Genomic DNA, 26,903 nt, shown 5'->3' on the forward strand with positions numbered 1-26,903 from the left:
TGAGTTAACTGGTGATCTGGATCTCTCTTTTATTGAAGAGGGACTGCCAGACACCCTTGAGAGCAGATCCTTTCACTTCTATGACGCCAGAAGCCTCCTTGGAAGTGCCTGGCTGGACCCCAAGCAGCTCTTGTACCTCTCTGTGTTGTGCTCACCAAACAGCCCCAAAAGCCAGCTTTGCATTGCAGCCCCTGTTCTGAGAGGCAGTTGGGCCATTCAAAAGCTTCTGAAAGCAATCATCATTACAGCACTGCTGTGATGATTAAAACATTGCCAGCTGTAACATGGGCCTATTCAAATGTACAGCTGTTACATGGGCAATGAAAAATTACAAAAGCTTCAGATCCTGTGCCCCGTGCTTTCTCAGGCTGCCCCACTGCAGGCTCGGTTACTGCCATCCCTGTTGATGACAAAGCAGCAAAACAATAGTGGCCTTTTCTGTGCTTCCTTGTAAACAATTGGTTCCCTCACCACCTCCAAGCAATAAAAATGGTAATATATTTTACAATTATGTCCAGTACAGGATTAAACCGGTATCAAGTTAAAAACAGGAAAATATTAGCTGATTCTCTTCTGGAACTGCTGCCAGCTTTGGTCTAGAAGCCTCCTATGCTTGGTCACCTTTGTCTTCCACTGCCATTGCCGAGTCTCTCTGTTGTTCTTCTGGGTCCCCTGGAAGAATACTGGTGACTGTCTGGAGAAGTGACTCAATCTGCTCCTCTGTGAGCCTTTCCTCGCTTTCTTCTACCATCTGCAGGTCAAAAAACAATCCGTTGTCACCATTAAATCCTCATTGGGAAGTACTTTGTCAATGGATGCAAGATACAGCCTGAGCTCATCACAAAAGCATTTTACAAAGCAGAACTCTTGCAACATTTAAAAAAAAGGAAGAAGAGCTCCATTGTTAACCACCACAACTGGCACTCTGGAAGGAGATCCTGCTCTCCTTACAACGAGGAACACACCACACTCAGAACAGCCTTTCCTCCCTGGTTTCTCCTCAAGTCTCAACCTCCACATCCACGCCTTGAGCCAGGCTTTTCATTTAGCTCAAGTTCAGAGCCACCTTCCAGACCTGTTTTCCCAGGTTTCTGTGCTTTCATGGGAGAACTGAGATGAGATATTCTGAGATTGGTTCCCTGAACCTTGGCACCTGGACTGGAAGTAACCAGGCCTTGAAAGAAACCACCTAATCCTGCAGCAGCTACACTTCACTGGAATTTGCTTAGATTGGAGATTCCTGAGTATAAAGGCATTTGAAAAGCTCCGAGGAACACAAAATACGCTGTCACGAAATCAACTATATGATTCCATGAGATTAATTGGGGACCTACTCCCACTGTGGAGCTGTGGGAACTCTTATATCACTGCCACCAGCAAAACAACTGCCCTAATTTATAGGTAGCTGTTAAAAGGGAAAAAAAGCTTGTCAGAGGACTGGAAAAGCAAGTCAGAAGAACTCTTCAAACGCAAATGAAACCAATTAGGATTGTGGGGTTTGAGTTTTCTTTTTTATACAAAGTCCTTTAAAATGTCCTTTGAAGAGGGGTGATTTATATTAATTATGGTTCCAAGTCAATGCAGGTTTAATCAGCCCCAGCTATAAACTGTCAGCCACTCAGATGCATCTTGCCTTCTGAAAAGCTGAGTGGTACATTCAATTAATTTGTTTTTTTCCTTCAGAGTCCTACAAGCCCTCTCTGCACAATCTGATCGTTGTTAACCGGTATTATCCACAGATCCTGGATGAGGGGAACTGCACTCAGCTCAAATCCACTCCTGGAGCAAAAGGCAGACACTGAATATCCATGTGCAAACAATTGTTTCTGGGGACTATCCCCGATCAAAGGATGAAATTCCCAGGGGAGTGGTTTTCCAGTACTGTTGGTTCAAGAACTACTGTAGGACACTGGCTTGAACAACAGTCCTGGCTCTTGTTCCAGCCAGCTGCTACACTTGTACTCCACGGGCTAAAATACACTAAAATACACTAAAAACACACTAAAAATCCTCCTTCTCTGTGAGAACTGCTGCAGCTACTGCAGGGGGTCAGGTAATTCCTGCTGGGCTGCATCCAGAGAGGATCATCCCAGCAGCCTGACCAGCACACTTTGAGCATCAACAGCACACCATGAAATGTGGAAGTGGAAGGTGTCCTTCTCCATGGCAGGGAGGTTGGAACTAGATGTTCCTTCAGGTTTATTCCCAACTCAAACCACTCCAGGATTCTGTGATTCCATGGTAATATAAAGTATGCTACACCCACTCCTTGGTGCCAATCCTGCTGACTCTACATTACTCTACAGATTCCCTATGCCATTAAAGTTTCTTAGAGGATTATCAGCCTGGTTTTCAGACTGGATTATAGTGTTATTAATTACTGTTACACTGAATTTTAAAGGTGACAGCCCATAGCAGAGGAAAACACAAAGAACCAGCCCACATGCTTTGGACAGACAGTATCAGTCTGGGCAGGATGACTGATGTCTTAGTGGCCAGGGTCCCCCATATCCCTCTCCTTTCTGATCTTCAGAAAAATGGCACTTTGCCTAGTTTAGATTTGATTTATTGGATGGCATGAAGTCCACCCATTTTAATTTTATCCCTCCCTATTTATATCTCTCCTCCGAACACTTTCTCCTTCAGGTGCTTGCTTCAGGGAGACAGAGTTAAACACAAGGATGGAATCAGAACACAAACACAAAACAGAGAGCTCTAGATCACCACCAACTCTTATTTAAGGCAGAATACACTTATGTGAGAATCTAATCACTGTTTTCTTGCACATCCCTCAGTGAGCACATCACTCTAAATGAGTAATGCCCCAACTCCCAGGATGAACAACCCTGCTGATGTCATTTGTACTGGCTGAGCACGAGCCCTGCCCGGCTGACAAACTGCAGACACGACTTGGACAGTGACAGATGAGCTCTGGTGGCTGCCCTGGCAGCGTCAGGAATCACACTCTGGACAGACAGCTGATTATTCAGGTTGATGTTCCAGTGTTATTTTGCTGTGATACCATTCAAGACTTCAAAGGATCAAGAGCATAAACTATAAAAATCGATTTTTTTCACTCTTTAGGGAAGTGAAAAAAACACAAACAGCCTTAGCCTGACTTATGAAAACATAAGCAGTGAGGAAGCAGCAAAGCAGCAGGCCCAAAAGGCAGAATTCAAAAATTAGGCACAGACAGCATGTAGATAAAGAGACAAATGAAAATGTCCTAAAGGGAAACAGATCTCAAGGGGAACAGAAGGTCACCCAGAGGCTTTTTCTACATTCAACAGATGTTCTCCCAGCCTTCTGATTTACAACTATAAGACAAAATGCTACCCACAGCACTAGAAAATACGGTGCTGAGAAGAGAAATTATGTGTAAGAGAAAGCCTAAGAGGCAAAATGAAATGACTGTATTCAAGTACCTACTTTTCCAGCAAGAACTTTACCAATCTATGGAAAAATATCTAACAAAAAGCCTTGCTAACCTCGGACTTGCACTTGGCTGAGAGTGCTCAAGCAACAGACTGAAACCATAAGCAGTCAGGAATGCAAAGTTTATACTAAGGAAAACAAAAATGCAAATGTTTGAAATAAGTGTATGACCTAAGATGTTGATGTTGGCAGTGCCACACGCCCCAAATGGAACCAGCTCACCCTCACAGACCGTGCCACGTGCCAAGTTCAGGCTATCAGCAACCAAAGCGCTGCTGACCCACCTATTTTCAATATTCAGGGATTTGGGCAAGTAACAGAACTGGGCAGCGCTACAGAAACACAATTTATAGATTAAAAAGCACCCTGATGTGCAGCAAGACAAGCATGTCCCTTTCCCAGGGCTGAGAGAGGGGTTTTGGAAATGAACACAGGGCAGGGCAGCGAGCCGTGTCAGCTCTGCGGCTTCCGCCATAAATAATTCCCGAGTCCCGACATTCAAGTCTAAACCATCCCAAAATAACTACAGGGTTTTTGGTAGCAAACGCTACAGCACATCAGTGTCATTCATACACACACAAAGGATGAATTATCTACGAAATGCAACTCTGTGGTCGAGATAATTCAGTCAAGGCAGGCCTCACTAATAACTTGTATTTCACCCAAACTCCTAACAGTTAGTTATTAAATTCCCATTGCAATATACTCGTACAGGAAGCAATTTTCACATCTCAGTTCCCCAATGCTCTGAACAATATAGAGATAATGCTCTACACGACACAACCAAAGGAGGAATCAAGGAAGGAAGCAGGAAAACTTTACTTGGTAGCTTGATTGGCATAAAATTCCTACAGCTAAAAATAAAAGGGGCACTTTCGCTCTGCAGCTCATAGTTACTTTTCAAGCCTGGGTAGCCAGAGTTGCCTCTTCTTTTATTGATATAAAACCAGCCAGATTTTCAGAACTGTGCAATACATACAAGTATTCAGAGGGCAGCTGAAGCCACAGTTCTGCTCACCTTTGAGAGCAATGCTACTTCTATTTAGAAATCCAATAAGCAATTTTTCACTTGCTTAAGCACCTTGTGCATACAACTGCTAAGCCAGAGCTTATGTTTGGGCTTAATTTCAAGTATTTAAGAGCTCCAACCAACTTAAGTGGACTTGAAGCTTAAGATGAGGCAAATGTTTACTAAATGGGAGAATAGCTCAAGAAAATGATGCCAATTTTCCTCTTCATCTCCAGATAAATCTTTGCATGGGCTTTCTAACCCTGGAAAATGGAACAGGCATCTGACACCCGCCCCTGAATCCTGCTGTAAGAGAATGCAAAGGCAAATCCCTCATGAAACAAATGTGGATGTGGGATATTTTACTGTCTCCACACAGCCCTTCCCAGCTGCACATTTTAATTTTTTTTAATTGAGCACCATGTCTGAAGTTCTCAGAGGAACAAAACAACCATAATTACCAAATCAGAAGGCAATCACAGAGTTACATGAAGCGCTGAGTCACGTTAAGACCTGCTGGTGAATTCTCATGGCAGAAAGTCCTTTCCAGAAGCTTTTAAAGGTTTGGTTTGTGGAGGAGGTAAATCAGAGAGTAACAGCTAGCCTATTAAGACAATTTCAAAGATTAAAGTGTATGTTCATCAATTAAATGTGCAGATCTGTATTTTCACAGCACCGTGTACAAATGTAAGCCCAAAATACCAACACAGACATAAACACACATAATTGTCTAGTTGGTTTTTTGGTGATTTTTTTTTTTTCAGTTGGTGAAACAAGGACAAACACTTTGGAACATGCTTTTCCTAATTAAAACCATACCTTTGCTGCTTGCCCAAATAAAAGCCAAGTGTAAGAAACTTCATCATCCTTGCTGTGCTTCCTTCAGGCTTTCAGTGTTAATGTTTATTTGATTTAGTTTCCTGAGGCAGGACAATACAGTGCAAATGTTGAAGAATAAATGAAGCCACACTGAAGAACCTCAAAAAGTACTGAAAGAGCTCAGAAACTCTCTGAAGGACAAGTAATATTTGGTGGGGAACAAACCTCAGCATCACAGAGCAGAACAACCTGTGGGCCAAAAGCTGTTGTTTATTTGAATAATAAGCCAAGAGTTCTATTTAAAAAATAAACAGCAAACTACAGTAATAAAGGAAATAGGGGCTCTGATCACTTCCAAAGCAATCAAGCACATAATTTAACTCCAGTGTAGGAGGTAGATGTTTGATGAGAAAATCATTGTTATTTCCTCCTTTGAGCAGTAATTTGAAATTGTTCAGCACCAACACACTAATAGGAAAAAAACACATCAAAAAAGAAATAAAGTAAAAGACTGAATGATTGGATTAATGTCCCTCAGAGCTAATTAACCAAGTGGAAAGCAGAATATATTGTCGAGAAAATAAAATGTTCAAATCCTCTAAGATCCTCCATTTTCCAGAAGAATACTCTACATTATTATTATTTTCTAGTCAAGAATAAAAGAGAACCTGCCAGCCTGCTTGTGCAGAGCACACAGGCACAAGGTTGTCCGAGATGGAAACCTGGTTTTAAAAAGCACAGAATTAAAATCCACTTTTCCACTCAGAGAGGAGAACGTGGAGCAATTTGTTCATCAGAAAAGATGATGCTTAATCTTCAACCCCACCAAGGTTCAAGCACCGAGCAAAAGCTGAACCACTGTCATGGTGAGATGAACATCAGGGTCTTTTTTTTCCTTCCTCCTTTGTGAATCACTGAGCCAGGAACAACATATGTTAAAGATTAAAACAGGAGGTCAAGATAGCTGCAATGTGTACAGTGTTTTACCCTGTGGGGTATGAATTAGAATTTCATGCTCCTTTTGTTGCTATTGTTGTTTGAAAATAAATCCTGGCACACGGTCTAGAAAAGACAAATGTGGACAGTGGCACCAATTTGTGCATAAAGACTTGAAGAAGACCCTGGGATCAAAAGATCACAACATAAATTTGGGGTTTTAGCTTAAATGTAATTTTATCAAAACTGATTTATTATTTGCATACAACTAAACCCAGGGAATTTACTAGAGGGAGAGTAAAAAACTAAAAAGCTGGAAAGGTGAAAGAAGCAAGAATAAATATACCTATCCTCTCACATGAGCTTTTAAATTTGACTTCATTCCTTGGACAGGCAACATGGAGTTGAGACATCGAGTTTGAGACATCAAAACTCTCTGAGCAAGTGAGAGATAGATATGGCTTGTTTAGCATTTTGTTTAAAGCTTTTTTTAAAAGAAGGCTGATGTGCCTGCATTATATGAACTGGTCAGAAGTTTTCATCATCATTTCTCTCTGATTCAACTCCAGGAGCAACTCCAAGTTTTTAAGAGGCAGGGGGAAGTTCAATGGAAAGAGAATCAAGGCAATTTTAGACCCTCATATTCACTTCTCAGTAGGTTGCCTCCCATCCATCAGCTGCAGTGAATTGACTTGCCTGCATGAAATCTGTGTGTGGATAATCTTCTCCCCCATGGACATCAAAGGAAAACAGGGCAGCCCCCCCTGCTCTGCATTATTTTACACTCAGAGAACACAGAGGTTTTGTGTGTTCAGTGACTGCTTCAATCTCCTTCCCCTGTCCTCACCAAAACCCCAAACAGCTCAAGACAGCGACTGAACAGCAAAATCATTTCCTTGCTGAGGCTCCCAGCCTCTGGATTTCACTTAAATAAACCACTCTGCAGTTTCCCAGCAGTTACAGAGCTCAAAAGACTTTGATGAACTTTGATGGAAGAGTAAATGTCCTGCAATTTCGGGGAGGCTTCATCTAAGATGGTGTTAACAACCCAGCCAACTCAGATCACTGTAATGGTAGTTTTGGAGAAACTAGCCCTGGGAATTACAGGGGAATTGCAGTGGAAAAGGAGGAAGTGCCTCCCCAGCACTTCCATGACAACAGAAATTCAGGTGAAACCCCAAATGTATGGATGTCACATTTTTCACAAGTTGCTTTTGACCATTAAGGAAAGGTTCTGGATAAATAATGAACTGACACTGAGCCCAAATCTCTGTGTTTTTGTAAGTTTTAGTAATGACTTTTATCCAACTTGGACACTACAAACCTTGGAATATCCAAAGTACGACACTCTAAAGAAACCTGACTTCTAATACAAAGGCCCAAATTTCTTATATTTACCTCCTGGACTTCAAACACGACACAGGAGCAAACTATTTTCAATATTTTATAGGTAGGTAAGACAATGAGAAACTAAGGAGGATTAACAAGGAGAGGAGGGAAGAGACAGACAAAACCACACAGTCACCTGAAAGCAGCAGCAGATTATTGCATTTAAAGAAGGGAAAAAGAGACTGTCTGTGGCAATAAAATAAATCTGTGTCTGAGCACACGAGGCTGACAAAGGCACGAGACAGACTCCACATCAGGGCTTATGACTAAGTGCCTAAGCAGAGCTCATGAAGCCTTAATGCTCTTGGTTGGGTTGATGATTGACACTGATCTCCTCAATCACAAAACACAGCATTAATTCCTCAGCTAGAAACATTCTTCCAAGAGACGCCTTCAGCATTATAATCCCTATTCTGTGGCTACAGAGGAAAAATAGTCCTACTGGTACCTCTTTAATCCTTCCCCCCTCTTTTGCAGCAAAATATGATCCTGTTACTCCTCGCTTTGGTTTCAGGTTGAGATGGCAAACAGATGTTCTTAATGCAAGAGACCTTCACTGAAATAATATCCCGATTATAACAAGCTCTTTATTACCATGGGGTTTGGGATTCCTGAGGAGATCCTTCCGGGAATATAATCATCTCTTTCTATTTAGTGACAATCCCTCTTTACATCAGAATTATGCTTAACAGATTGGCAATGGCTGCTTTCCATGGGGAAGTCTGTTCACATCCATATCTCATTCTTCATCACTGCTCACAGCTCTGTATCAGTCATTAATTTCTTTTTAGCACGTTTGGTTTTAGTGTAAGACAGAACTCTGCCACCAAAAGAACAACATCATGGCAGCTGTCAAAAAGTGAGTTACATGATTACAGAGCTGCAGCAGCAAAAAGACCCAGTTTAAATATAATCTTAGTTGCAATACTCCAGTCACTACCCTTTAATGACTGCATGGAGCATCTCAAACAGCGGACACTGAAGCAAACAAGAGGTGGAGAATCTGCCTGAGAGAAAGATGGGCAAGTCTCTCAGGAGGTCTCAGAGAGGAAGCTGAGTGGATTTGAAACAGGGGATGTAAAGATGTGCATAAAGGGATATATTCAATCACTGGCCATGAGAAAGTAATTATTCAATTGATCTTCAAGGTTAAAGCTGCTCCCAGTTAAGCTTTGAACAGTCAGAGGCATTGTTACTCACCAGCTGGATTTCAACTGCCGTCACAGGCCTGTGGTTCAGCAGCTGGAGCTTTTCTGCCCTGGTTAAAAGCAAAGGGTAAGACAATCCACATTACTGTGTAATTTGAGGATCCCCTCAACTGACTGGTGTGATGCAAATACATTCCTGATAACTTAGGCATGAAATGCCACTGCCAGGAATAATTCTGACTGGGTTTGCAGTGTGGTTTAATCCACATCATTTGGGTGTTTTAAACAGAGTATTTTCTTGGGTGTTTAGACAGGCTGCTGTTGCCACCTCTAGTCCAAGGTGGCAAGCAGAGACATTTAGACCATTACTGTACAAGCATTAATTAACATGCACTGTTAATTTGTTAAGGCTGTGCAGAAATGCACATCAGAGATCAGAGAGTCCTCTGTTATGAACACACACCCACAAGAACAGTGATCATACCTAAGAAGCTACAATCCATCAGCCAAATGGCAACAACTTGCTTGTTCTTTTAGCCCAAACTAAACACAAATAGACTACTATTAGTAAACTACAATTTTGAAGAGCTAAATCTTGGAATTTATTACTATTTAAAGGGCATCTCTGATGGAGGTTGAAACCGATCCTGTGTCTGGAGATACCTCAGAGACAACATCTCGTTTCAAACGGCCTCTGACAGCGTCTGCCCCTGAAATCCAACACCTCCCCAGGCACTGCAGCCCTCAATCGTTCATGGACAGGCACTGGGACACATCCACAGCCCCAGGGGCTCGGGAGAAGCCTGTGAGGAGCAGTGCCTTGCTCTGGTCACACTTTCACACCGTCCAGAGGCTGAATTCAGCACTTGAGCAGCACCCACAGAACAGGGCCCTTCATTTACCCTCTGAACACACAGAATGAGCAGCACTGGCATCACATTTTCCTGGCTGATGTCTCCCGAAGGAAAAATCCTGTATTGCCACAGCTTGGATGATCCAACAGACCCTCTTCAGCTGAAATGCCCATAAACTGCAAGTCACTTGGGGATGGGAACAAGAGGAGAGAGGAGACTGTGACTCAGCAAAGACAACTGCTCTGCTGAGAGCAAACTTTGCCACACCAGAGGGGTTTGTGATGTGTAATCACAGCCCTGAAAGAACAGAAAACAGCTCCAAAGAGATGACACGCTGACTGTCAGCTTTAGATCCAACCTGCTGGCAACAAAACCAAAATCCTTATTAAAAAAGAAAAAAAAAAAAGTTTTTAATTGACCCACCTAGTCCCTGAGCTATTCTGCCATCATTTTTATAAATGCTGGAAAATTGTTTTAATTATGACTTTCAGCTTCAAAAGAAAAGCTGGCAATTTTTAAATATAACTGCAGAAAGCTCAAAGAAACCCTCCTATTTACTTATTATTAGTTTGCTTTGCTCTTGGGCAACCAAGGATGAAAGCCAAATATGTTTCTACTGGTGGGAAGCAGTGAATACACCTCCTTTTTTTTTTTCTTTCCCCCATGCTAATCACTTAGATCTATTTGGCAGCTTGATGTTTACAGCATGAGACTGTGGAAAGCATGGCAGGATTTAAGTCTGAGCTGAGAGCACCACTCTTGGCTGCTTTACTGTCAAAGAGATGAGGTATTTATAACTGCTGCCACCTACTACTGTCATAACTAATGAAAAGGCAGAAATAAAACCTCAATAATGACAGAAGACAAGCACTGAAATCCTTGAAAACTGAAAGCAGGTCATTCAAGGAGTCAATGAGGAAAAAACCCACCCGTGTAGAAGTGAACAGGGACGGGTAAAGATATTAAACACCATCTTCACTGAACAAAAATCTGGCCATTTCAGCTGAATGTGTGAAAGATTTAGTGCTTTTTCCTCAAGAGCTGGGGAAGTGGCTGGTTCAGTGCCTGGAGCACTCGATGGAGGTGCAGAAGTTGGTGCTCCAGTCCTGGCTTTCAGCGTTATTTGCTTTTTAGTCCCTGGCCAGGTCTGTGTTTGTGCCTCAGTTTCCAGGCCTCTCAAACAGACACAAGTTTCTCTGAGGACACCTATTTGTAAATGACTTCCCCCTCCTCCCAGAGCCCTGCTTACAAAGACAGGCTGTGTGATGAATTCATACTTCATACACTCACATGCCACTTCTGAGATCAGAGCCTTTTCAAACAAGTCTTTCTTCTCTTTTGCAGCAAAACACATCCCAGTCCAATCCTGCAGCTCCACCACAGCCACAGACAAAGTGTATTATTTGAATTTTACAAAAGAGCACGTAAAATCAATTTTCTCATCTTCTTCTTTTCCAAAGCAGCACCTTTGAAATTGCTCGCCAACAAAACCTCAGAGCCAACTAAACAGCATCAAACAGCCAAAGCCATTTCTTGCCTGAGCTAAAGAAGGCAAACCTGACTTATCCAGAGGTATTTTAGAGCAGGTAGAGATCCACCATGTTTGTCACAGGAAGATCAGTGGTAGAGCAGGAAACAGAAATAAACTGAAACCAATTAGACATCGTGACTAAAAAACAATCAATTAGTGGAATTGTTCATGTTTCCTGAAGACAAGAAATATGGAACACAGTAAGAAAGGTCAATTCTCAAAGACCTTTTGCTTATAAGCATTAACATCACTAATAACTCATTAGTGAAGTGATATAAGTTTTGCAGGAGGGCCAAAGGGATCTCCAACACATCATTTCAGCAAAGGTGGCACCACTCAGGGGATCTGCAGTTTTAAAAATGTGTACAGAAGAAGGAGAGATAACCTGCAAGTCGTTAAAATATGTTACCTGAAGAATTTCGTGCCTGTTTTTCATCAGCAAAGCTCCCTGCTGGAAAAAACTGATGTAGAACATCACGAAGGAATAAACAGCAGGGTGCCAAAAAACCCCAAAGCTACATAAATGAAGGTGCTTGTGTAGCTGAACACTAATTAACACTCAAACATAACAACCTTTAGCCATGTTCACATACAATTACGATGTAAGCAATGCATTTGTTTCATTTCCACAGAGAAATAACCAACTATTCAGTAACTGCCATCTGAAAGTTGGTACCAGGCCAGTTGCTTGCTGCTCAACCTAAACACTGCTCTGATAATGAAGACACAAAGTTGTTTTATTTTGCCAAAATATTGCGAGATTGCAAAGGGAGAACTGACTGTAGTTGAGGATGTGCACAAACACGTTGATACACCACATGTTTGGGTAAATAATGCCCAGTAAATATCCAGCTCCCAGGGTTATTTAACAAACACCAAGCCTGTGTGTGCAGTACAAAGGGTTACCCTCTGCTTACTGAGGAGTTCCAAGTGAGCAGCAACTCCTGCTGCTTGCCCAGAACACACACATGGACACCAAGACCAGCCCAGGGGACCCTCAGGATGGTTTGGTCCCAGCTCTTCTCCCCCTGTGCCATTTCTGATCTTCCAGCTCATCACAAATGGGAGTGACCAGAAGGCTCCAAATCTTGGTATCCCCTTGAAAGAAACACTCCAAGAATGTCTCTAAGTTTCCTTGGTGTGATAGAAAACTGGATGACTGAGCCCTCAGCACCTCAAAGTAGTGTAAGTGGTGTGAACTGGAGCTCAGCAACTGCACTGATCTTTTTAACACTGCCACCAAAAACTGACTGCCAGGATCAAGGTCTCTGTGTACCTGGAATTTCTTGACAGCACAGGCACAAATTCGAACCTGAATAACCCCAATTCCATCAAAAATAAGCTTTAAGGAAGGCAAACTGCAAGCCTGAACATGCATCAGGATCAGTCCTGACTGCAGTATTTGCCATGGGCACAGACATAAGCCTGAATTTAGTTCATGCTCCACTAAATCCAAAAAATAAAATTAACTTTTTTCAACTCCTACAAATTCATCTTTACACTTTCTATGGAATGCCTGTTACACTGACACTCATTAAACAAAAAGGGTAACTGTCCCATTCATCTAAACAGAAGGTGAAGAACATTTTCAGCTTAACTGCCCCCAAACACACGTATTTGTATTTCCTCTGGACTGGATTTTGGTAACACTGCTTGGAACATGAAAGCTGCTCTTTCAAGAGAAGAACACATACAAAAGATGAGTGACAGCTGAAAGTAATTTTCTCACATAAAAGCAAGATTCCACTAATCAGAGTTAATGGTCCGTGTCACAGACTTGCACAGGACCTGCCTGGTGAGAAATCTCAAAATGGCAATTACTGCTGTGGGGCTGAGCAGAGCCAAGAGCAGCATTTCCAGCTGAGGAGTGGGCTTGGGGGACATTCAAAGCTCAGGCTGCAGGAGACAAAAATGCGTGCAGTTATGGGCAAGAAAATGGGCCTGAGGTCTGTGTTTGAGGGGAGAGTGTCTGCTGTGGGAGGTGAGGGTGGAGGGTTACAGGAGTGTAATCCTAAAAAACAGTTCTAAAAGACAACTCCCCCCCACTGTCACATGTTTAACATCACTCACAGCACAGACAGCACATTGCTACAGTAGATCAATTCTAAAAAAGAATAAAACCACTTACATTCTGCTGTGGAAATTAAAGACAAAATGTATCATATGCCCTCAGCAGCGAGCAAATTCTTGCAGCATTTATATTTGAACCAAAACCTCCCACTAGGTGTCCTGGTGTTGCCCAATTTTTTATCTACTGAGCTCCTAGATTGTACATAAATATAAAAGCAAGCACGTGCTGCTTTTCTAGTAAGAGATCTACAGGCCTGGGTGAGGAGAGAACAGTGTCAGTGCCAAGACACAGCACACAGAGCTAAAAAAAACAACCCTTAAAACATCTGTGACTGTGCAGAGGCAAATTTATCCCCAGGAATGTATGTTTTATAGTTGCTAGGAAAACCATAAAGTAACAGCTGTATATATAACCACGGATTTTATTACTGCTGAAAATACTTCAGAGTCAAATCCCGCGGTCTTGAGCCGAGCAGTTCAGTGTGTAACACCTGAACCCAGATCACAGGAGCCCCAGAATGTGAAATCACAGTGTTCTCTGCAATTCCAAGCCAGGACATTTCTCCAGGATGAAATCTGAGGGCTGACAGTGGTTACCTGAATGCAAAAAAAAAATAAATAAAAATGGAGCCACTCTGCTCCAGATCAAAGGGTTAATTCCCAATCAATCCAGAGGGAAACACAATAGTCTTTGTAAAGTCTATTAAATGATATCATTGTTAACCAAGCACTATCCTGCCTTGCTGTTGAATATTCATTTTGAAAGCTCTGAAGGAGACAAAAATTACAAAGTAAATCGTTCAGCCTTTAATGCTCTACAGGTTGTAGTTTTTGGCAGGAATGAGGGAAAATACTTTCTAAAAGTAACACAGATTTTCAGCTCAACACTTCCCTGACTGTGTTGATTTAAAGACAAAAAGGGTAATGTTTCTGTCCATTTTTTTTTTTTTTTAATTATAGTAATATGCAGTCATTGGGAATTTGGCTATTCCAAAATTAGATCCAAGATAGGCTATCAGTAACAGGAAGAAGCCCAAGCAGAGCCAGTTTTCATTTAACCACAATTACAGAGCTCGAGCTTAATAAATGTTCTTTTCATGCAACTGCACTCCCCCTACCTTACAAAATATGAAGCCATTCCAGGGACTAAAACTGGAAAATTAGCTGCTAGTGGTATACTGTATTTCCAAGTACAACATGGCTTACTGTACTGCAGTGTTAGCCAAAGCTTGAGGCCTCAACAAGGTAACAATAAAACTATGTCAGTTCAGAGGTTTTCATTTAAAAGAAAAAATAATCTCAGTTCTACAGTTTCAATTTTACCAAAATAACTGATGAAACAGATAAAGAAAACTTAAGAGAAAACAGTGCTTTACCAAACCTTACTGGCTATATCAGTGAAATATCTGTTTAGATATTTTTGAATTTGCTCCATTTAGCAAGGCAGCTCTTCTGAAATGACTCTGAAATGAAAGGTTTGTTTGCACACATTAGTATTTATATTTAAAATTTGCTTTTTAGGTTGGGGGTTTTTTTTTTTCCTGCCTGTAACAGTAATGAGAAAAACCCATAACAAAATGGATGCTGGCCTGTTAACCTGGTATTTTGAGTAGCAAATATCAGCAATAACTGATGACCTGAGGTGCTTTCACAGGAGCTGCACATCTGCCAGCACAGCGCTGTCAGCTCCCTCCTGTGCGACCTGGCACTGCCTGGTCAGTCCCGCGGGCTCTGGGGAAGGAGGGCTGGAAAAATAAGAATTCCCTGGATTAAAAGCTCTGCTGTGCCTCGATTGCTGCCGTTTCTCCCCTTCCCTCCCTCGCCATTCTCCCATCCACGAGCACAGCCTAGTGCCGAGCGCTGCAATCGCAGGCTGAGCAGGGACAGCAGCTCGTCCCACTGCCTGCCCCCAGCAGCGTTTCAGGGAGGGCTGCAAATCCCCCTCTTCTCTCCCAAGCCCTGTATTAGAAAAGAAGTTTCTGAGCCTAATTATGAGCATAAAGACGCCGTTTAATTGCTTTCCCCTTGATTAGAGGTAGAGGAATTTGAAACAGAGGGAGCAGCCTGAGAGGATGGGGTGTTTCTGGCCAGTCATGCCCTTTAACCAGATTGATTTGTCTGAGGACAGACACCAACTTTAACACACATATCTGTATCTAAAATCAAATCAGGGATCTTCAGAGAGCTGTTCCCAGCACAGACAGTGTCTGACCAGCTAAGAGATTAAGGGAGAGGGCCCATCTTGGAGTGCCTTACCCAGAAAGGAAGCAGCAGAGACAGACTCTGGAATTCATTACTCTTCGTGGGAGGAAAGGTCACTACAGAGATCATGCAGGGAAGGTCCTGGAGAGCAAACACTGCAGGTTCTTTCCTCTCAGAGGGAAGAATGAAATCTCTAGTGAAGTCTTTTATACAAACACCACCTCCATCCCACGGAATGGAAATGATCAAAGAGCCTTTAGTTCTTCATTTATTCAACAAGAGAGCAGTGTTGAAATGACCCTGGTTATGAACCAAAGGGTAGTTCAGAATTTCCTTGGAGGCATTACTATTTTAAGTGGTTCTAGCACAAAGTGCATTATGTAGTAGTTGCACACCATATGCTTCCTGTGTCTTGGTGTGAAGAGGCTGCCAGATGGGCTCTGACACTTCCAAACTGAAGTGTCTGAACGGAAAAGATTAGAAGATGGAAAAAGTGTCAGGATCACACCAAACAATTCTGCTCCTTATTTTGTAAAGTACGTGGCAAAAGCAGACTTAGCAAGTTCCCTACCAGAGGACAAAGGTATTAACAAAGTAGAAGTTGTACAGGATGCTCACAAAACTAAGGTATCAGCACCCAATATGAGCTCTGATAAGCCATAATCAGAGTAAATTTGCCACATAAAATAGTGGTTGGCTCTTCACTCTCATCCTTCTGCCATTATGCACAAGGAAATGACTTGGGAATAATTCTCTTGCTTAGCTTACAGACTGATTCAGAGGAAAATATCAAAGAGGATGATACCTAAACACAAAGGCACCTCCTAAGCATCCATAAAAAAAATCAAATAGTCAAAAAGCTCATTTAAAGCTTGTAACTATTTCAACCTTTGCAGTAGGGCTGTATTCCAGGTCACTGAACAAGCAGGAGTGGGAAGGTGAGGATTTGGGTAGATCTCAGCACTAGGGAGTTAGAAGTTTCTTATTATGACAAATTATTTAGTACTTCAGTCTTGCAGATCCCATGCAGGGGAGCAGCTGCAGTCAAGGTATCTAATGTGGTAACAGAGCTCTCCTGACTTATTTCTAAGACTTAAAAATGAGGTTCTGGTCAAATTCTACCTGAAAGACGTTTTAAACATAAAATAAATCCCTTGACTTTTATATCCTACAAGTGTGACTTTTATACCTACATCATCCAGTTACTTTTTCTCTGAGAAATCCCACTCTGCCTTTCTGACTCCTGTTGCCTTTTTGCTGTGACAGATTGTTCTGCTGGTGCCTTCCTAAACTGCTGCCCTGTGCAGACAGAACCAGCCTATTTCACTTCAAACAGGACTGTTTCTCGTTACCAGAAATGAAGGATGCTCACTATTTACTCAAGAAATACTTTGCTCCCAGTTTTAAGACACTTTCACTGCCATACCACCAGCTCTTTCCAGTAAGCAGTATTTTTATAATAGACTATTTTCTCCATGCTTCAACACCTCTGTGTCAGAAAATAATTAGGACACCTTCCCCACTACATCAATTGCTATATGAAATGAGGACCAAACACTGACCTACTGACCTGGCAACTTTAGCTCTACCAAAGCAAGCACGACCAGCCCAGTTCCAATATCCATGACAAAGCTTCCAAGTACCAGCACTCCTGTGTCTGCAATTCCAGCAGCCCCAGAGCTCCTGATATCCTGGATGTGAGTGATTGTTTGTAGAGAGGGGGCACTGAAAGTCAACAAAATAGCTGACAATCTGCTTTCTACTCAACTCCCTCTGCTTTGGACCAGGTAAAAACTTGCCTTGTGGCACTGCACCCTCCAGACACTCTCACTGTGCATTTGTTTTTGTGACACAACCAAATCAATAAAAGCCTCTTTCCCATGGGATAAACTCCTTGGGAGCCCTTCCAGCAGGGAAGGAAAGCACAGTGAGTGTCTGAAGTGAGGGAGGGGTCATTTAGAAGCAGCTAAATGTGAGTTCTTTCTGCTTTAAAGATCAGAGGAGCCATTAGAGCTCTCCGAGCAAGTGGAGATTTCCAGTGATGCCATTCCTTTGGGTCTGACTATTTACAACAGGCTTCACTCACACTCTGCACAGAGGTTCAAGAGGATTATGCGTTTCAAGCACTGTGAACAGCCACTCACACCACTGCCAAAAAGGAAAAATGCCCTTTAAAATGAGTCTTCTTGCAACTGTGAAGGAAATCTTCTTTCTATGCAGAAATTCCCAAAATAAGAATGAACTGTATGTTCAGCCTCATTAGAAACTGCAGAGGGAGAGTGGAAGGTTGATTGACACAATATTTTGGTAACTGAAATGTACATAAATATAAATATGAGTGGACAAACAGCACCTAAAGAAAAGACAAACATCTTACTTTCCTAAACTCAAGGAGAGAGCCCAACCCTGAGAGACAATTTGCAGCAGTTGTGGTTCACAGATTCACATAAAAATTAAGAGTAACAGTCTTTCCCATACTTCTATACTTTTATTTACTTATTCCTTCCCAGGATTTTATTTGCTTATTGCTTTTTTTTTTTTTTTTTTGGCCTTTTAGGAATTAATACATTTTTGCTTAAGGACAATCATGAAAATAAGATAATAACAAACCAGGGATGAGTTTTCTCTTATTGTGTTCAAAACCCTTTTACAACTTCCAACTTCTTCCCCAGAAAGCCCTTTATGAACTCTCTGTGCTTGGACCATGTGAAATCATGCTAAAATCAACACATTGACAAGAATTTGTTTGAGAAATATGCTGATAAACACAACCCAATGAAGGAAGTCCTCATCCATGTGGCATTAAGGACTGAAGGAAAAGATGTTTGGCTGGGTATTTAAATAACAGCAGAAAACACATGAGTTAAACCCAGACAGGTGATCACACTGTACATGGGGATCAGCTTTTCTACACTGCCATGAGTTCATCCTTCTGTTCCAAGGCACATCTGTACTTACTTGGTCAGCTTATGGCCTTTCATTGCAACGAGGAATTCCCTCACAGTCTCCGGGCTCTGGTACCTACAGGGTGTTTTTGAAATGTACTTCAGTGTCTGCAAAGGAAGAAAGAACATTTCATTTCACAGTTACTATTTGCTTCACCAGTGGTGTCATAGATGAGACAGGTCACTCACATTGTTCTGCCTCCAGTAAGAATACACTGAAATTTGAAAGAAAGTAAGAAACAGGCACCATGTAACTACAACTTCATGTAGTTGAAACTACATTATATATTATAAGTATATTATATATATTATAATACTTACTCACAAATCCAGCCAGCTCCTCACACACCCAGAGGAGAAATACAGCCCTGACTATTCCATTCCCCTGTGGCTCTGGAGCAACAATTATCTGACCTGTTCCATGTTGAAGGGCACAGGAAAGGAAGGAGTTTTAGCTCTGCCTACTAAAAACCCACCTGCTGTTTTGTGCAAAGACATTTGCTCTCTTGGTTTGAAATTATCTCAGCTGTGCTGGATAGTATCACTTATTAAATAGTCTCACAGCTATTTTAAAAAGAACCAAGATATGAGGCTCGGGGTTTTACTGTGGTGTGTTTGGGTTTTTTTATTATTATTATTGTTTTGGTTTTGTTTTTTTAAAAGCACTTAGGAAAGTTGAATTCCTATTCATCCTTAAACCCACATTCCCCTCTGCCAAGTTTTCCTGTGCTCAGTGCCAGGGATACTCTCACTGCCAACCCATAAATCACTCTTTAAGCTCTCTAATCTATGGTTGTTTTCATCCTTTATCTGCATATTTGGCAATGCTTTCTTGAAGTTCACAGATTAGGTGGGTTGCCATGAAATCTGAAAGGATACTGTACTATTAGAAATGTTTATCTGACTTGAAACAATTTATCTTTGCTCCATTTTTTTACATGTTACCACCCATTAACCTCAGCTAACTTTTGCTTTATTTAAAACAACACAATATCCAACAGATGGACAAGACATAATGTAATTTGACCTGAGTAAAAAAAACCAATTTGTTGATAAAAAACCCCACACAAATTCCAGTTCACAGCTGCCTTTTCACTGGAAGTATTTTTTGTTGCTTGAATCAGACCCCAAAATGGAGAGTTGGAAAAAAAAAAAAGAGCTACAAGAAAATATGTAAATGTATGTTTAGTGTATTTCCATTAAAATCTGCTCTCATTTAAAAATGCTTGGTAAGGGAAAACAGGCTTCAACAGCACATGATAATTCATCCTGCTTAACAGAGAGAGAGTTGATGAAACATAAATTTCAGGACCAGTTTCACTGGACTACTGAGAAATACATTTAAAAGCATAATAAGGTGCTGGATAAATCTCCTTTCTGCAAGCCCTGTCTGACCTTCTCAGATGAGACAAAGTTGTTATTCACCATTAACTACTGAAATGAAATCATCATATTGTCATGTAACAGAATTAGGTAAGAGCAGTAATTTCTTTTCCAGTTTAGGTGTTTCTTGGTAATTCCAAGCCATGAAAAATGACAAATATACAATAAAACAAAGTTCCCTTCATCTGATTATTTCAGTACCAGTGGCTATGAGCCTGCACAGAGCTCCTGAAGACACACTCAGCAGGAACAAAGACAACCCTGTAAGATCAAATTCTGGTTTCCTTTCAGGCAAATATAAAGAAAATAGACACAGGGTTTCCACCACAAACAAAACTCAGCATCCTGTGGGTATTTAACATATCAAAACACAACAAGGCAATTAAAGCTTCAAGGTGCATCCTGATCAAATTTACTTACAGGATCTTTCTCAGCTGTTTCAGAGAGCTACAGGGAGAGACTGGCAGTCTCCACGAAGGTTTAATTTAGATTTTTTTGGTAAGCCCCTATTTTGTTGACCACGAGGCTTAGGAATTACAACTCTGTACCTTTTCAAACAAAGCCAGAACTAAAACAAAACCAGAGCCTAGGCCAAATCTTACTCACATGAGCAGTTTCACTGCTCAGTGGAATTACTCATGCAGGGCAAAGTGCTTTCAGCTCCCTGTCAGTCACGGTGCTGCTCGTGCAGTTCTCCAGCACAGACACAAAGGGTCACACTGCAAGTCTGTACCAAGTTGCTAATTTGAGGTATTTAAAACGTTAATATTCGTATTATGTGATTTGAGGAGTTCTTCCTGGCAAGAGGTGGAATGTTTATTACCAGTCTGGCATCCAGCTGATGTTATCTGTACACGTGGTTTCGCTTTTCTTTTGACCAAAAAAATAAATATTTAAAATAATCTATTTTAGTTGGAAGTTATTAGTTTAATTCTGTTACTAAAAAATGCAGTATGTGATCTGTTTGATCAGATCTGAAATCACGATTACATGGTATCATCAATTCCTTACATGTCTGCAAGTTCTGCCCTGTGTATTAAAAAGGTAGAATATTTGGAATTAGAAAAAAAAACCTAAAGGGTTCAACCCCAGGGTGTTTTAAAATTCTTTTTCTGGTATATTTTAATAACAAGAGCTGCATGCCTCCACCCTGAGAGCACAGTCACCCTGCAACCTGAATGAAGTGACCACAGAAAAGTGGCCAAAAATAAAATATTCTACTGTGTTTCCTAACAGGGGAAATTTGATACTGAATTATTAATATGAATTATTAATATGCAGACCTAAGGATGTGAATTTCTCCAGCTTGGGCTAATTTGCCAAGGATTTTGACAGTGCTCCTCACCTCATACATGATTGTGTTCAGATTCTGCTGGCCAGAGCTCTGCTTGTTTTTCCCACTCTCTTTGCGCTGCTGCTTAAGATCAGTGAGCAACTGGAACACCTGAGGGGAAAAAGGAAGTGTTTTACACCGTTTGACAGTATTTTACCTGAAAGTGTTGTAACAGGAAAACATAAATGATCAACAAAAAAAGCCCATCAACCAAACAGTAAAAAAAGTGTGGCTGTTTTGGTGGATCCTCAGCAATTGAAATGACAGATGTTTTGGCCCCAGAGTGATGAATAGGTATGTAAATTGTTTTTTTAATAACTGTGACTGTTTTAAACAGATTTTCAGCACTTGTTCAACGTTACCCAAGAGCCCCAAAGGAGAAGCTGCCAGGATGAATGTGACTTGTTTATCTCCTGTCCTGAACAGAGCTGGGTCATGCCCTGCTGTGCTGGCACCGAGCTCCCATTGACACGAGTGATGCTTGAAGCAACATCTCGCAGCAGGTTGTGGCTCTACTGGATTTGTTATGACAGATGCACACACAGCATTACAATGGATACATGTCCTGCCTCACAGAGATGCATTTTTACCTTGTCTGCATAGCAAAAGTAAACTCTCCACCTGTCAGGAACCCACTCACTCAAGGCTTGACCTACAGATGCTCCCGGGATTAACGATCCCATCATAAATTCCAGTGGAGTTATTCACAAATGTTACAGGGACCAGCATGGTGTTGTGGTGTGTTAAACCACAAAGATTAAAATAGCTCCCTATTTCATCACAAGGTAATACAAGCAGACATTCTTGAAAAGCATGTAATGAAGTTGTCTTCATATTTATGAGGCAACGAAGATCAGTGCAGGAGTGAGATTCATCATCCCTAGACATGCAGCAAAACATGCAGGCAGCATCATAATTACTCTTTTACTCCTGTATTAAACCACATTAATATGAAATTTCTTCAGATGTTTTGCTTCTGGTTTCACAGTATACCCAGAGTCAACACCCCCAGCAAAGTAACAGACCACTTCTTGCTGTTTATCCCCTCATTCTGAACCAGCTTAATTCAAGATCCAGATCCAGTGGCATTCCAGAGTGACAGGGCTACAGAAATGAGAAAGCAAACATTTCTAGACAGTGAGAAATATGAACACAATCAACTACAAATCCAGCAATTCCTTTACACTGCATCTTCCATGAGAAAGGAACCCCTGCCAATCCTGACCTGAAACCCAAAACTCGAGCTGTGAACTTTTACCCAACAAACAGCTGAAGAAAATGCAGCCAGTGGCAACCAAACACAAAATGACAACTCCAAACTCACAGAAGAACTGCAGGCATGGAACACACATGCCAGTCCTGAATACTCCTGTCAAACCCCACTTTCTGTGCAAAGGATCACCCCAGTTTAGAGAATGTTGGCTGTGCCAGCTGGAAAGAGGAGCCAATGGAAAGGTGTCAGTAGTTTTAAAGGAATCAGCACTTTGAGGAGCACTGAAAAGCCATACTTGCTATTTTCTTTACTGCAATAGTAAGTTTTTAACAGACAGACACTTAACACTGGTTTGGCTGACATAGTATCATCTATTTCTTAGGTAAGAGAGTTCTTTCCAAGTACCTCATTAAAGCCCTTCTAAGAGATGGTTGCTCTGCTGTTCACAGGCAGATGTATCTCAGGATAAAACACTTCAAGATTTATTTCAGAACAGAATGAAACAGCTGTGCAACAAAAAACCAGCTTCAGCAATAAAATAATAAAAACAAAGCACTTGGGTTATTAAAACCGTTCCAAAAATTACATTAATTAACAAAGCACTGAAATCTTTGTATTACCTGGCTGAAGTCAAACCAACAAGATCACAACATTTCTTTCCACCTGACTTAAAAAAAACCTTTACTGAGGAGAGAGGAAAATTATTTTCTGCTGTAGATAAGTTCTGAATAAGATTATTTTTTGTTATGTGAGTGCCAATATTCACTGTTTGCTATGACAGGGCACTGCAGCCTCCTCATGACTCCAGGTTCAGGTGCATCACTGGCTCCTAGGAGTGTTTATCCTGAGCAACATAATAATACAATACCCAATACCAGCAAAACCATCCCCAAATCTTCTTTAAAAAGCTTGTTTCCTTAAAAACAAATCAAATGCAGCAGGGTGTAAATCACCTTACAGCTCCTGCTGATTGCCACTGCCAATGTTCAGCTTCCAAAGATTATACAAGGGACTGGTGACAGCTTTAAACTGCTGGTTTAAAACCAGGATGCACATAAACTTACCTCAAAGTTACTCAGCAGGGCAGCATTTGCATCTTTTCTAAAAGGAAGGATGAAAACAATTAATTACGTTGCAAATGAAACTGTTTAAAGTTTGGGTTTTTTTTTTTGCTGAGAACAGACAATATTTTGATTAAGTTTTTTAAGAAAAGAAAACCCCAAGAAATCTATTTTTGGTGATTCTGCATCACCAAGTTGTTGCCACCTTATTTTTCCATATTGTTAGTAGAATTATGACATAAATATAGACTATATCTTGCACGAGTTACCTCATAAATCATAATATACTTGTACAACACACTCCTTTTACTCAGCCATCCCATTTTACTCCCTCACCCAATTTCACATGCTGAAACCAAATTGCTTTGCTTCTTCCTTTCAAAATAGGCCTCTAGTTTTATTTCAATAAAGACTGATGGGAAAAATAATTCAGATTACACCCCCTCTTTCTTTATAAGTCAAGAGCAAGGAGAAAGAAAATACAATTATGTTTTTAGTACATTGTACATATGTGTGTGTATAGACATAGATACGGTACTAATTTACATGGATAAATTAATTTATCAGTCAATTTTTTTACTGAGTAAAAAAACTTACTGCATTTGCTCTTTATATTTTGCATTTTTATGTGCCTAATTCTTTAACATTTTCCACCAACCAAACACACCTCCCCACTAATTCAGTCCCAATTAAGCAAGAATCCTTATCCACCACCGGCAGGGCGACTGCAGAGCCAAGCACATATTTAGACTAATCCTGCCCTCTATTACTACTGGATATCGTAATTTTACATTTTTAAAAGAGGAAAAACCAACAGGGAACATCCTATATTCCCTGAACAGCACGTTCTGCTGAGCAGTCAGCAGCCACAACAGAAAGTTTCCATACAAAAGGAAAAAAAAAAGCCTTTCTCAGGTCTGCGCAGCAGCTTATGGAAAAAAAACAAAACAAAATAAAACAAAACAAAAAGAAGAACAAAAAAGGTACAATGTGTTGTTAAGCACCGCCAGCCGTTTGAATAGAACTGTCACCGTTCATCACTTTCAGGCGAGTCAAACGAGTCCACAAACTTCCACAGGTTCTATCATTGTTTTTAAATGAAAAGGACCTCCTAAAATACGCTGAGATGAACTTCAACTTCCATTTGCTGACGGGGGTGAAACCTCAGCGGGTGAGCTCAGGCACGCATTAGAGCCGTCATTCATGTTTTACAAACCATATAGCTTTTGTTGTTAGGTAAATTGCAAGTCTTCAGAATGTTTGCATTCAGGCCAGGGCCGCAGAAATCCCCGCGGATCAAAGACGTTCTTTGTTAGAAATAACAATAATGCTACGGGAGAATTACGTATGGAATGGTTCGGTTGAAGTGAGGGAAGGGGTCGTAGGGAGTAAACACGCTGCTATGCAAATGAGCCCGTGGAATCAATCTGAAGTTAAATTATTTAAGACAACTGCTTCCTTTTTTTTTTTTTTTTTTCATTCAAACCCGCTTTGTCAGTCAGAAAAATACTCATTTTTTACCTCCGACAACGGGCAGACAATCAGTCAGTCTCAGACCTTCAACAAAAAAAAGCCTCTAGTTTGGGACCTTAATTTGAATTAAGACTGATGAGGAAAAAAATAATTCAGATTACACACCCTATTTCTTTATAAGTCAAGAGCACGGAGAAGGAAAACACAATGATTGTTTTTGCACTCTTTCAGCACAAATTCTGTTGTGCTGAAATAGCAAAATTATAAACTGATAAACTTTTGCAGAACTTATAAAGTAGGAACAAAATTTTCTTCAGTCCTCGCTCTCACAAAACAACTTTCAATTTTACATTTAGGAAACAAGGAATTTTACATAATAACCTCTAAATAGTGAATTCTAACATATATTTTAAAAAGTCAACCAGTGTGCTTCATTTTTATGATTAAGACTTAAGCACAAAGGAAAAGAATTTTCATAGTCATGCCAGAAGTATAAACACTTTACAGAATCTTTAAATAGGTCATATTTGCCCAAATTTTAGTCCAAACCAACATATTCTTGAGGCCTTCTGCATATATCAAAAAATATCTTAGTATATGGCATCACACTTCTACAAATATCACTGACATTTTTAAGTCTACTGTTCCAAATACATTGCATATTTAAAAAACAGTGTTTTCTGGAGAGTTCTTTTCTCTAAGAACAGTTCAGGCAGGGTAAATCCTGGAGCAGTTTTCCTAGTTGCAAAACTTCCCTCTGTGAAAGATATCAGGCAGGAGGTAAAAGACGAGCAAGATTAAATTCCTACAGTAATTTAAGTGCAAAATGGACTAAACTGTTCCACTCCAACAGCTCAGGATTTCAGCCCCCAGATCTTCTACCTCTGAGGCACCTCCTTTTTGGTACTAAAAGAGTCAGCACCACTAAAATATACTCAAGGCAATAAAACCAAGTGGATGTATAAGGAGCATCCCGGATTTACTATTAGTGGTGCCAAAAGCACCTTTCTCAGTGTACAACAACAGGATCAACTCATTTCCCCAAAGGCTGCTACTCGTGTTAAGACTTATGTCACACAAATCCCTATTTCAACAGATGTTTCTTATCTACTTTTGAATTTTACGCCTAGAAGATCTAATAATAATAGTATAGAAGATTTAATAATAATAATAAAGCATCGGTGGATTGCACGACCTGCAGTAGCTCAGCCGACTCTGGGGGATGCTGATACATCCCATGGGACTTGCACCCTCCGTGCCCCCATTGAGAGACCAGCACTGTATATATATAAATAAACACGAAGTTTAAGGAGCTCCACAGAACTCAGGCGTTTCTAGGCTTCAAAATGAGTCAAATCCTATCGTTTTGTGCCCAGGTTACACCCCCAAAAAGGAAACGCGCAGCGCTGTCAGCGCAGGAAAGGCAAACCACGCTGCCTGGTGTCACTGCCCTGAAACACCGGCCACAATTCTCGTGTTTGTTGGCACAGAATCCGGGCTTTCCCTTCTCCGGCACGTCCAGCTCCTACAGAGCCACCCTCCCGATGCTGCCGGGGATAACCCTCTCCCAGAAGCTGCCAGAGGATTCCCGTCCCACCTCTCCCAGGGCACGGAGGGAGCGCAGCGAGATCCACGCTTGAGCCACGACACCCTGGGGCCAACCAGCTGCTCCGAGCAGGATTGTTAAAGCAAATAAAAACGCTCCGTTCCGTACCGGAACGCCTGAACCTGCTGCTGGGTGGGGGGCTAAAGGCGCAGCACGCCCCTCGTACACCCCCTGTACCCACAGGCCCACATGGATGGACCCCCCCCACACACACAGACACCCCACAGGCCCATACGGATGTGCCCCCCACACCCACAGAGATGTACCCCCGGTCCCGCAGCCCCCGCTGTCCCCACAGCAGCCCCGTGTCCCCGCTTTGTCTCCGGTTCCTCCCCGCCCTCCCCGTTCCTTACACCTCCATCTTGTCCGCCCCGGCGCGGCCTCCCTGAGGCTCCTCCCGCTCCGCTCCGCTCCGGCACCCGCAGCCCGGCGGGACACGGAGGGGGAAGAGCGAGGTGAAGGGGGAGGTTGAGGCGAAGGAGGGTTTGGCGGCCGC

General features: G+C 41.5%; 1 protein-coding gene across 3 annotated transcripts; it reads right to left on the reverse strand.

Annotated features, from left to right (window-relative positions):
* Positions 1-475: 475 nt before the first annotated feature.
* CRCP (CGRP receptor component) lies at positions 476-26,900 on the reverse strand. Of its 3 annotated transcripts, XM_050321694.1 has the most exons (6): positions 26,761-26,900; positions 23,332-23,368; positions 21,067-21,165; positions 18,352-18,446; positions 8,789-8,846; positions 476-751 (listed from the first exon to the last, which is right to left on the reverse strand). In XM_050321694.1, exons 1-6 carry the CDS (start codon positions 26,766-26,768, stop codon positions 608-610), a joined length of 441 nt encoding a protein of 146 aa, XP_050177651.1. In that variant the 5' UTR covers positions 26,769-26,900; the 3' UTR covers positions 476-607. The 3 variants fall into 3 exon arrangements, with proteins under 3 accessions (XP_050177651.1, XP_050177653.1, XP_050177652.1); XM_050321696.1 differs by lacking the exons at positions 23,332-23,368; positions 26,761-26,900 and adding an exon at positions 22,888-23,316; XM_050321695.1 differs by lacking the exons at positions 23,332-23,368; positions 26,761-26,900 and adding an exon at positions 21,975-22,214.
* Between the last annotated feature and the right edge of the window lie 3 nt (positions 26,901-26,903).

Source organism: Myiozetetes cayanensis, unplaced genomic scaffold, assembly GCF_022539395.1.
Source record: "Myiozetetes cayanensis isolate MyiCay16 unplaced genomic scaffold, myiCay2020 scf27, whole genome shotgun sequence".
NCBI classification, from domain to species: Eukaryota; Metazoa; Chordata; class Aves; order Passeriformes; family Tyrannidae; genus Myiozetetes; species Myiozetetes cayanensis.